The following is a 12,421-nucleotide window of genomic DNA, read 5'->3' as shown; positions in this document are numbered from 1 at the left end:
CCAAAGTGTCTTGCCTGGTTTGAGCTCCCAAGAGAGGAAGAGACCTCGGGGAGGGGCCTGGACCCTCCCCAGGGCACGCAGGGAGCTCCAAACCACACAGTCACTGGGCAGTGACATCCAGGCGTGGGACAGCACCCTTCCTGGATGGACATTTGGCAAAAGTAGGAATGAGGTGAGGAGCTTGAGGTCGGCAGCAAAGTCAGCACCCCACCCCTATTCCCCAGGCTCTGCAACAGGGCGGGTGGGCAGGCCCTGGTCGAGAGATATTTCCTGCCCTTGCCTGCCTGCCCCTCTATGACTGCGATCCTTGTGACACCCCTGCACCAGCACCATCCAGTGTCCCTGGGGCTTCTGGCCCTCGACGCCTGCCCCGACCACTGAGATTCAGAGCCACCGCCTCACACCATAGCAGGTCCGCCCCTGGTTTCAGCCCCGTATGTCTGCACACATAACACACGCAAATTCGCCCTCCCGAGGACGTGCTCTCCCCACTCCTGGCGGAGTCTGCCTTGATCACATACATCACTCCACGCGTATGGCCCCTTCTGCTACCTGCCCAACTCTCCCCATCACCTGAAGTCTGCCCAAGGTCCCCCAAGTCAGGAAGGCCCCCACCGCCAACAGGTCACCAGATCACGCTTCTTCGCAGCTTCCCGCACCCCATCTCTTCACCCCGCCGCCTGTTCCATGCGTGGCATGTCCCAGCTGTCAGCTACCCCTGAGACCGGGCCATTTGTCCTCATCTTCTGTTTCTGCGTCATACACTGAATGTCTTATCAAGACTCAGGAACCACAGTGGGAGCTGTCCCTTCCCTAAGGCTCCCAGCCAGCCAATCACATGTCAAGCGAAGCGTCCCAGGGCTTCCTGCTGGCTTTCCCCAGGTTTATGAGTGCTTTGGATGGCACTTCCATCCCCCCCTGCCACACAGTCCTGTGTGTCTCAGCAGAAGATGGACACAACCTCACATTGCCCTCCAGGAAACGCTCTAGAAGACTCTCAATACGATCGAATGCATGGCCTTGCTACCCCATGTGGGAACAGAGACACAAAATCCTCTGGAGGGTAGCCATCGAGCGTGGTCCCTACCCACTTGGTCTCTCATTGGTCAGACCCCCTGGCTGGGAAGTGCTGACCTCCAGCTGCATTTCAGGCAATTCCCCCACCCCTGGTAAAATCTGCCCAGTCCTGGGGAAAGTCTCTTACCTGGAGGCTTTCTCCAGAGGCCTCATTACTCTGTAACCTGGACAGATCATCTTCCCAGGCAATGCTAAGATCTGCCCATCACCCACAAGGAGGCCCCAAGTCCCAACCACTCTGCTGCCCTGAGCTCCTACTGTCCCAAGACTAGCTCTCAGTCATGATATGTTAATTCACACTCAAGAGGTAATGACTAATAAGAACTTACAGAATTACTCTTCTTGTGAAGCAGAAACTGGTCCACCCACTGCCGAGACACTGGCCTGGGTGTCCTTTCCTTCCTAAACACTTGAACTCTAGGTCATGTTCCAAACACGAAGGCCAGAGCCCCATCTTGCCCACCTCAGAGAGTTGCTCAGAGGGCAAAGGAAGCTTCTGGCAAAGGCCCACTTATCCCAGGGAAAAACCAAAATAATGAGATTTGAGGCAGGGCCAGAGCACTGAAGGACAAAAGGTGACCTTGGCGCGGGTGGAGGGGGGACACTTACCGAGTTTCACGCTCTGCACGCGGCCTCCGATGCAGGTGGAAGCCTCGAGCACAGTGACATCCGTGAAGCCCTGCTCCAGAAGTGCTTTGGCCGCAGCCAGGCCAGCCAAGCCAGCACCGATCACCACCACGCGAGGCTGTCCCCTTCTCCGTAGGCCACGACTGAGAGGGTCATTCGCACTGTCGCCACTGGATTCACAACTTTGCATACCGTCCGCACTGGCCTCCTAGGAACCTGCAGGGGGTGGGGGTGTCACAGCTTACCTGCTCTGCCTTCACTTCCCACCTGTCCCATGGGACACTCATGAGCTCTGCCCTCAAGGGGGCGGGGGAGGGGGACCTTCTTGAGCCCTCCTGCTCTTCCAGAGACCTGGACAAGAGGAGCCATCTCCAAAGGATGTGGCAAGGAGGAGGACAGACAGAGGGAAGGAGAGAGGTAGAAAATATGCACTGTGGGCCCCCACTGGCAAGCAGGACTGCTGGGAACCTACCCTAATCCCCTGGGATCCGTCAATCCCACCCCCAACCTGCTAGGCACACTGCCTATTCCCCAAGGCTGAGACTAGAGCCAGCCAGGAAGGGGATGACCCAAAAAGACCAAATTCAAGAGAAACTATTGACACTGCTGACCCTGAACAAGCTCGCTCTAACACGGCTGCTGTGGTCCAGCTCACACCAATCCCAGATGCCCACACAGACGACAGGATGCTCACACGGACCCCAGGATACTCACACAGACCGCAGGATGCTCACACAGACCCCAAGATGCTCACACAGACCGCAGGACACTTGCACACACAGCGCTGGACCCTCTACTTTCCCTCCCGTGCGTGGCTCTTCCCTGGCATTCTTTCTCCTTTGCCCCTTCTCTCCTCCTCTAGCTTTGTTAGTCTTTCACAGTGTGAATGAAGTGGCAATTTGGTGGGCAGGACATAGTCCCGCCCTCCCCCCAGAAAGTGCCACGAGGCCGGTATCGGACGAGCCTCTGCTATTCCGGGTAGTTCTCTGGTTGTTTTCCCCCAGCCACCCAGCCCCTCAGTCACCGCAAAGCAGCAAGGAGCCCAGGAAACGGTGGACTATGAGGACCCATGGCACCAGAGGCCAGACATCAAATTGACAGTTACACTAAGCCAGCTTGTTCAGAGACGCCAGGCTAGGGAGCTGATGGCTAGGCAGCCAAGGGGGGTCCCTGAATCGCCCCAGTGCTGGGAGAGGCTACCGCCTATTCCCAGAGTGACCACGAGGACTCCAAGGTGCCTGTGGGTCATCCCAAGGGGCCGCTCGGCTCTCATCCTGTCTCTGTTCCCTCCCTGACCCAAGCAACTTCGATTCCAGTTGTCTCTGCTGAGGGTTCAGTGGTAGAACCTACTAACAACAGGGGAGGAAGGGTGTCTGGAAGGTGGCTGCTGGGCAGTGCAGCAGACAGGGGACATAAAACAACTGTCTCCCCTACCTAACAAAGCTCAGTATAACCCTTCCAATGACATAGCAGCCCCACCCCCCAGAGTACGCCCAAGAGAAGCAGGACATAGTCCACCAAACACACATGCTAAGGAATGTTCATAGCAGCTTTATTTATAAGAGCCAAAACAACAGAAGCAACCACGGGAGAATGGATAAACCTACTGCACTACATGCAGCATTTTCATGCATATTCTTCAACAATAAACAGAACCAAACTACTGGTACCCTCCAACAACATTGCATTGAAGGAAAGAGGCCAGAGATAAAAAGTACATATTGTATGACTCCACTTACATGAAGCTCATGAGGAGGTAAATGAATCTGTGGTGACAGAAAAGAGACCAGGGGGAGGAATAACTGAAAACAGGCAGGAGGGAACTTTTTGGGGTGGAAGGAATATATATCTTGATCTGAACAGTGGCCAACAGTATACATACAAAGATCCACCAACCTGGACAGGTAGGATTTGTGTCATTTTTTTATGTATGCGTGTGTACCTCAGTAACCATTCAGATATTCATTCCTGGCAAGGAAGGCAGTCAGGAAGGAAGGAAGGAAGAGAAGAAGGAAGGAAGGAAGGAAGGAAGGAAGGAAGGAAGGAAGGAAAGAGAGAGAGAGAAGAAGAAAAAAAGGAAGAAAGGAAGGGAGGGAGGGAGGAAAGAGAGAGAAAGAAAGAAAGAGTGGGAGGGAGGAAGGGAGGGTAGAAGGAAGGAGAGAGTAAGAGACAAGAAGAAAAAGAGACAGAGAAAAGAAAGAAAAAGAGAAAGAGGGAGGAACAGAGAGAAGGAGGAAAGAAAGGAAGGGGAAAAGGGAGGGAGAGAGGGAGGAAGGAGAGAGAAAGAGATGAGAGAGAAAGAAACAGAGAGAAAGAAAGAGGAAGGAAAGAGACAGAGAGAAAGAGAAAAAAAGAAAGGGAGGGAAGAAAGAGAGAAAGAAGGAGGGAGGAAAGAGAAAGAGACAAGAGAGAGAAAGAAAGATAAAGAAAGAGGGAGGGAGGAAGGAAAGAGAATGAGAGATAAAGAGAGGGAGAGAAGAAGAGAAAAAGGGAGGGAGGGAGGCAGGGAGGGAGAGGAAGGAAGGAAGAAGGAAGGAAGGAGGGAGCGAGCTACATACTGACTTCTTACATCTGGTCTGATCATTAAAGCTTCCCCCACCTTGAATGGCGCCCCCCAACATCTCTTTATCATAGGCTTAGCAAAAGGGTCTTTTTCTAAATACGCTGGGGCTGTTCCTCATGCCTCCCGCCACCCACTCCGCCGGCAGACGCCATACCTGGGCACCTGGGCTTGGACGGGCCTGTCCCCCCACTCCCGCCCCCAAATTCCAGGCAAACCCCCAGACCCAGGCCGACCGCCTGGGTGCCCGGGCAGTTCCCTAGACGGCCGGAAGGTGGCGCCCGCGGCCCAGAGCCCTCCGAGGCCGAGTCTCCGCTGGAGGCCTGGGCTCCCCGCCCCCTTCCAGGAGAACGCGGTGCGGCTCCGCCTTTCCTCCTCCCTGCAGCTCCGTTCCCTCTCCTATCCTTTCCCGGTCCCTCCAGCGAGGTTCCTTTGGGCGTCTGGGAGCACGGGGTTGGGCGGCCTGGGTCCTTTCCTCCCTGCGCCCTGCCACCCTCCCCGCCCCCAGGTTCTCCTTCCGGTGGACTAAATTTAGAGGGGAGGGTGTGGCTGCCGGCACCCGGCTGCCAGGGCTGCCAGCGGGAGGAAGGGTCGCCGAGACGACGCGGGGTGGCGTCACGTTGGTAAACACACTGGGTGCTCGGAGCTGCCGCTGCCGCTGACGCCACCTGCCAGGCACCCCCCGATGCGACGTGGCGCTGCCGCCCGCCCCGCCCGCGTGCCTCACCCCCAGGACTGGGGGGCCGCTGCCGGCGTGCTGGTGTCCTGGCTCCATCAGCACCGCCCCCCCCCTCTCCGGCCGGGGCCACCCTCCAAAACCGCCTTGCTTATACAGTAAAGGAGGGGGGGGGACCGCCGCAGTTCTCAAACCTGACTGGTGCAACCCCTTCTTGAAAATTTCCTGTGGGCTCCAGGTGTGACTGGGATAAAACTGGGAGGGACCCACTCCCCTCTGAAGTCTCCTCACAAAACCCCTAGTTCCCGTGGGGCACCCCGTCTGGAAACCGGGGTCTAGTGAAGCTGGAAGCTATGGGGAAAGGATACTTGGGGCGCAGCGCCTCCCCAGCCGCCTACCTGAACTTCTGGCTACCCTCAGAAGTGGCCAGCTGGTCCTCACTACATTGTTGTGACAGTCGAATAAGGCCTTATGCGGATGTGGCAAGACAGACAATATTTTCAAGAGCCTCAAGTGTGAAAATCATTTGTAAAGTTCTATAACTAAATTCTGAGCAGAGAGCCTTGGGACGGGGGTTCAGAAATGCCCCGTGGGGAACGCAGGTGGGCAGTTGCCTTTAAGATGAACACAGAAAGGACCCTGAGTTCCCAATGTATCAGAGACCTTGCACTCAGCACAGGGGTGAAAGTAGGTAATGAGCAAGGGCCATATGGGTCACCTGCACCCATGACCTCCTCCCCCCCCCCCCCTCAAAGGAATCCCACAGGCCAGTTCCTTCCACGGGTCAGAGAAGCCTTACACAGGGCCCACAGAAGGCAGAGAGCTGAGAAAGCTGCCCCACGGCCCCCCATATGGACACACGGAGCCAACACACCCTGGAGTCCAAACTGAAAGGGACAGAAAAATCATGTGTAGGAACGCCTACTCCGTGCCAGGCCCTCAGCGAAACGCTGAACTGGGCCTTCCAGTGCTGTTATCTCCAGCCAGGGTGGAGAGGAGAGGGTGAGAAGGAACTTGTTTTCTGTTGATTTGTGGCATCTTTTCCTTTCAGCTTTTTTTTTTTTTTTTTTTATTTTATGAGAAACCGGCTTATTGAGGAAGAAGAATCAGTTCATGCTCCTCCGTGCCTGCCTGTCCTTCTCTCGCCTTTGGGAAATAAATAAATAAATAACATCCGCTCCTTGATCTGTATGCACAGGAGAAACAGAACACCCTGTACTTTTTGAGCAGATAAAGGAGAGAAGAAAAAAGTGCTGGCTCAGCCAGGCAGGGAGGAGGAGGGGGGGGGGGGGATAGGGAGGGGGAGGGGGAGGAGGGAGGCACAGGGCAACGGACACTTGTCTTCTTGCTCCTGCTTCCATGGAAAAATGAGGGTGGGAGCCTGGGGCTCCCATGTGCCCAAAGAGGCCAAGCCTGGTAGCTTCAAGAAATCAGGCCAGCCATGGCATGAGTATCCCACCCCTACTCTAGATACCCCACTGCCTCCCCCCGAACCTCTGCTCTGGCCCGCCAGCCAACACCTCCCCCTGCTGCCCACTGCCCTGACTGAACCTGCCCAAGAAGCCAGTCTGGAAAGAAGGCAGCAGCAGAAGAGAGGAAAAGAGGGAAGAAAGGCCCCATCCCTTTGGCAGGGTCACCCAAGAAAGGATGAAGACGAGAAAGCGAGGCGACAGAAATGGGCGTTGGCGTTGCCACTTTCCCACCCCACCTTCTCTCAACATCCCCACCAGTTGCATCATCACCCTCAAATTTACCCTCCAAGAAGCACCTCCAATTGCCAAATACCAGAGACGTACTTTAGTCCTGGCCTCCGACTGCTGACCCCCTCTTGGAAATGCCCAGTACTGAGCAGGGGGCACCAGGCATCTTCTGTGCTTCCCCATCATGATTAAAACCACAGGACTGCCAAGCGGTCCCAACGCTCAAAGCTGAATGCATCCTCAGAGGAAGACCTGCCCTTATCCATCAGATCAAGCCATGTCAACCCCCCAGAATCACTATCGCCTCTCCCCTCAATTTCCCCCCACACGTCCCTGCCTCCTCCATCTGAACTGTACCCCTAGAGAATTGCTGGGCCTGCCCCAAGTCACGCCCAGGCCTCTCATAGACCAGGAACGTAACCCAGCAATTCACTGAGCTAACCGTGTACCAGGCATAGGGAAGGCCTCGGCATATCGGCCCTTTGCCCTCTGGACTCAGCTGACCTTTCTGGCTTCAATTCTCACTCAGATGCCCCCAAACATACACACACACACACACACACACCCCAACTTCACTAAAGTCTTGGGATCCCCGGCACTGCCCACATGAAGGCCTCATAGGAAATATCCCTCCCTCACACATGTCACAGAAGCCAGCTCTGGATTCTCTTGACACGCACACCCTTGTACGGAGTAGTGGTTATGCAGCTGTGTGACTGCACGGCTGTATGTTGTTGGACCCACCAGCAAGGTCTGCTCCCACTGACCTTTCTTGAAGCACCCTGGAAAGGGGAGTTCCTTCCACTGGCTGGGCTCTGCAGTGATCCCCCACGTCCCCACCCCCGTCCTTCTTCCGTTCCCCAAGCATGGACATCTCACCCCAAGAAATTCTATTGTCTGTTATTCCGTAATGAGGTTGCAACCCCACAGTCACGGAGCAGGGCGTGGTCCCAGGCTACACTGGGTGACTCCCCGCCCCCCCCCCCCCCCAAGCCCTGGGAGTGAACTGCGAGGAAGGGTCAGTAGCCCAGTTCACTGCAGGGCGCCCCTTCCGCCTCAGGCTGGAGTACACTTCAGCTCTCTTCAATCGGCAGGTCACTTCCCTCCCCAACAGCAGCCACTATAACAAAAAACCGGCTGCCACAAAGGGCCAACTTCCCAGGTGCCCCACCCCCTCCCCAAGTCAGCCTTCACAAGAAACAAAAAAACTCTACCCATCCTTGGCTCCCCTCTAAACACAGCCTACTCTTGGGGCGCCTGGGTGGCTCAGTCGATTAAGTGTCTGACTTCAGCTCAGGTCATGATCTCACGGTTTCTCGGTTTGAGCCCCGCATCGGGCTCTGAGCTGACAGCTCAGAGCCTGGAGCCTGCTTCGGATTCTGTGTCTTCAGATCTCTGTCCCTCCCCCGCTAGCACTCTGTCTCTCTCTGTGTCTCAAAAATGGGAAAAAAAAATGTTACAAAAAAAAAAATTAAACACAGGCGACTACTCTCAAATGTGTCTGCCTGTCTTTTTCTCAAGGTCACCTCATTCTGAGAGACCCATTTCCTAGAGGACAAGAAGATGGCCAAGGCAGCTAGCCCACCCAGCTCACCTCACCTCACCCTTTAGGATCCAGACTCCTCCAGCTGAAGTGCTCCACTTCCCACCTCCAAGCCCCATGCTTCCTCACAGGAGCCCTACCCAGGGCTCTGGGGGCCATATGCACCCTCCCCCAACCAACTTTGGGGACTTACAATCCTTTCCTCTGAACAGATACTACTAGTGCCCAAGGGCAGCAGCCCTACCTCAGTTTCCCTGGAGGGACCCCTCTCTGCTTCAGGCTTCTAACAGATGGGAGGGAGGGGCAGGGAAGCTGGGGGGCTGGCCCAGGGGAATCTCTTTGGACTGCCTGGCAGGTCTGGGGAGGGATTTGGATTCTCCTGGGCCCCCCAGACAATGCAATTATTCTTCAAATGTAAAAAATGCCCAGAAATCCCAGACCAGCTGCTTTGCACAGCCTCGGAGACAAAGGGGCTCTGTGTCTGCATGTGAGGCCCCTCCCACTCCTCAACCCCAGGGAGGGGCTGGGCCCCGAACTCCTCCCCACCAGACCCTCCCCAGCCCTCCTCGCCCTGGCCAGCCAGCCAGGAAGTGAAAGAGGCTGGGCTGCTGGGCCAAGCCTGGCCAGCCACAGGGGCATGAGGGTGGGCAGTGAGAGGGCATAAGCATGGGGACAGGGCAAGGGCAGCCTGGGAGCCCAGACCCCGGCTCAGTCTTTTCCTTACCAGGTGACCTGGACTAGTGGGTTCCCTTCTCTGGGTCCCACCCGGCCAACACCTCTGAACTTAGCCCAAAGACACAGCATCTGTACCCCACCTCCTGGACACACTGGTTTAAGCCCCATCTGATGCTTAATGGCCTCCTTTAGTCTTCCAGCTTTCCCATCTGTAAAATGGGCATAGGGACCTCTACCTGGTAGGACAGCTGGGAGGAGTAAATGAGACAGCACCTAGCAGGGCCACCTCTGAGACAGCAGGAGAGGGAAGAAGACCCCTGAAGAAACCAGTACAGTGGCTTCGCCTGGGACCCAGGACTCCATCTCACTTATAGAAGAACCCCAGCCAGCATCTGAGCTCAGACCCAGGCCTCAGCCTATGGCTGCAACCCTAGTATCAGACCAGACCTTAACCCTGACATCAATCAGAGTGCATGGACAGCCTGTGTTTGACTGGCCCCAACTCTGAGTCAGCCTACATCCTACCCAGTTCTGGAGGGTCGGGTATCAGACACAATGGTCATTAGGCAATCCCAAGCTCATAAAAGGGAAGACGTGGGAGCCTCATTCCACAGAGCCCACCCACCAGCAATGTTCTCTGGCTGCCACAGGCCCACGTGGGCAAGGGGCTCTGGGGGCCCCATCTTCCGTCCTGGCACTCAGACTTCTCTCCCAGCACAATGTCTTTGTTACCCACATCTCCTCCTCACAACTAGATGCATAAAGTCAAGTCCCTAAAAGCGCAACTTTAAAAGTCTTTGTAAGCCTTTTCAGAAGAGAAGCGGGAAGCCTATACTGCATCCTGCATGGAGAGAGGCAGCCCTTGACTTGGTGTATGGGGGGACAGAGCCAATGGTACAGCCCACACAGGCACTGGCGGGCAGGAGGGAGAGGCATTCCTGGAAAGGTGAGCTCTGTGTCCCCACCCCTACCTCCCTTGATGCTCCCTGGACCCAGGAGGATGGTTCCAGGACCCCAGTTTATAGCCGCCTACAGAGACAGGCCTTGGAGATAACCCAGCCCAGGCTAGAAGCCTCGCTGGGGGTGGAAGAGGGGAAGCAAGCATGGAAGGAAGCCAGAGAAAGGGTAGAGTGTTTCTGATGGGCCTAACGCTCAGCCGGCAGCCTCCACCTCCACGACTGTGTAGCCAGAGGGAAACAGGTAGAGATGGGCCAGGGCGGAGCCCCAGACCACATTCCTGCCCCCACAGTCACACTGAAACAGCTTTGTCCCACACTCCACCCTAGAGATCTCACCCTGAGCACAAGTAAGTGAGTGGCTCACACTCTGATCGTAGATCAGGTCAGGGGCCAGTCATGACCACTTCTAAACACTCGGCCATGAACCTCTCCAAATCTGGGCCAGCCCGACCGGCTCAGCTTCCACCTCCGACCCCCGCTCCTCATCCCCCATGCCCTGGGTTCCCATTTTTGTGCGTGACCGCAGGCAAACATCCTCTCTGGCCAGGGGGGCAGCCAGCTCTGTGCCAGCAGGGCCCATCTTCTTCCCCTCAGATCCCAGAACTTTCAGGTGCAAGCAAACCCCGTGCCTCCTCGGCCCAAGGAGAGGTCAGGGGTCTGAGATGTGGACTGTGGACTCCTAGATGCTCCTGGAGAAGATGAAATTACCCAGACAGCCGCCTCTGCCCCCAACCAGTGAGGCCTTGGGAGAGTCCATTAGCACTTGAGCCTCACTTTTCCCATCTGTAAAATGGGAATAATAAAATGGGACTAATCACCCTTGCCCGGAGTGAGGCTAGCCCGGACCCCAGACCCTATTGGCCAGCTTCCAGGGTCCCCCAGCAAAGTCCTAAAGGCACAGGTCTCATTCTGGCTCGCTTCAGCAGCCCTCAGGATAAGACCCCAAGGCCTAGATTTCCTCCCTCCGAGCAGGACCTGACACCCAAACTCTGAGTCCCCCCCCAGGAAGTCATCAAGCACACATGTGTAAGAGACCACAGAACTGATCGCTGTCCTAGGGACCACGCTGGTGCGGGGCTGCCCTTGGTGAGCAGAGCAGGCTGTGGGCAGAGTGGGCCTGAAGGGAGATGGTGCTCACAGAGACACTCCTCTGGGAGGAAGTTCTCCTACAAGGGCTGAACTTGAGAGAAAATTAGCCTCAAGAACAAGGCACCAGCCCTGTTCTGAGGCACCCAAATCACTATGGCCCTTGGGGAACCCCAGGAAGAAACACTTACCCCCCCTCCCTTCCTCCCTCCCTCCCTCCCTCCCCCCTTCCCTTCCCCTACTTCCTCTCTCTCCCCTACTTTCCTTCCTCCCCTCTCTCTCTCTCTCTCTCTCTCACACACACACACACACAATCACAATCACAATCACAAAAACACACTTTCCTATGGTTCACTTGATGACCTAGCTTAGTAAATAGTCCCCTCTTTTGAGAACATGTTCTAGCATCATGGTTTGCATATAGGTTCTCCCTGGGATCAGATCACTTGTTTTTTAGTACCAATGGTTTGAATCTTTGTGACTTATTAGATGAGTGACCTAACCCAATGAGGATAGAGAGTGCCTGCTTCAGGACACCTGGGTAGCTCAGTCAGTGGAGCATCCGACTTCACCTTAGGTCATGATCTCGCGGTTTGTGAGTTCCAGCCCTGCATCGGGCTTGCTGCTGTCAGCCTGTTAGCACAGAGACCACTTTGGATCTTCTGTCCCCCTCTCTCTGCCCCTCCCCTGCTTGTGTTGTATCAACAATAAATAAACATTTAAAAAAAAAAAAAGAGTGCCTGCCTCACAGGGTTGAGTGCGACAATGCAAAATACTTAGCCCAGAACCAGGCATGTAGCAGCAATCGTTTTTATATTTGTTTTCCTACAGGCCCAAGTGCATACTAATCAGGGTCACCAAGGGAGGCCTGGGCCAGGAGACCAAATGTGGCGGGGATGTTGAGCCAGTAGAAAAGTCTCAGACCTTCCTGAAGGATGACTCCAGAGCAAGACCTCTAGGCCTCAAAGAGAACCACCCTAGCCCACGGTGATAACTGCCATGGTCTGATGACAGGGGAGGAACGAAGATTAGGAGAGAAGGCCATCCCACTTCCTGGCGGTGCTTGGACCTCCCAGGCAAGACCTATGAGGCTGTAGGTACAACGAAATGACCACCCATGTGGTCACCAGCCTCCATGATGGCCCTCGATGACCTTTGTCTCCAGTACTTGTGCCCTAATGTAGTCCCCTCCCAAGCTGAGCTGTGTAACCAATAGGATATCATAGAAGAGACAGAGCATGATTTCTGAAACTGGGTCAGAAAACATGCTGTTGCGTCCACGTGCTCTCTTGGACTGCTTAATCAAAGGAAAGCCAGTCACCACCTTGTGATGACACTCCAGAAATCCTATCAAGAGGCCCAGGAGGCAAGAGTCCTACCACCAGCCAAACCATCTTGCCAAGCTGTGAGTGAACCACCAGGAAGCAGATCCTCCAGCCCAGGCAAGCCTTCGGATGAGTGTGGCCCCAACCGACATCTTGATTGCACCTCCTGAGGGACCTCGAGCCAGAAACACCC

The 12,421-nt window shown here is 55.4% G+C and overlaps 1 protein-coding gene across 9 annotated transcripts in view; it reads right to left on the bottom strand.

The window, feature by feature from the left end:
- SMOX (spermine oxidase) overlaps nucleotides 1–12,421 on the bottom strand; it is a 50,561-nt gene that overhangs the window by 23,324 nt on the left and 14,816 nt on the right. For 8 of the 9 annotated variants that reach the window (XR_007151099.1, XM_047853848.1, XM_047853847.1 and 5 more), the window contains exon 2: nucleotides 1,687–1,920. Coding sequence is in view for 7 of the 9 variants with exons in the window: in XM_047853848.1 (XP_047709804.1) it covers nucleotides 1,687–1,894 (208 nt within the window). In the remaining 2 variants the exon portion in view is untranslated. Of the gene's footprint in view, nucleotides 1–1,686; nucleotides 1,921–12,421 lie in introns of those variants that run through there. The other variant, XM_047853851.1, reaches the window with a different exon arrangement.

This window comes from Prionailurus viverrinus, chromosome A3 (genome assembly GCF_022837055.1).
Source record: "Prionailurus viverrinus isolate Anna chromosome A3, UM_Priviv_1.0, whole genome shotgun sequence".
Taxonomy (NCBI): Eukaryota; Metazoa; Chordata; class Mammalia; order Carnivora; family Felidae; genus Prionailurus; species Prionailurus viverrinus.
This window is presented reverse-complemented; position numbering and strand designations above follow the sequence as displayed.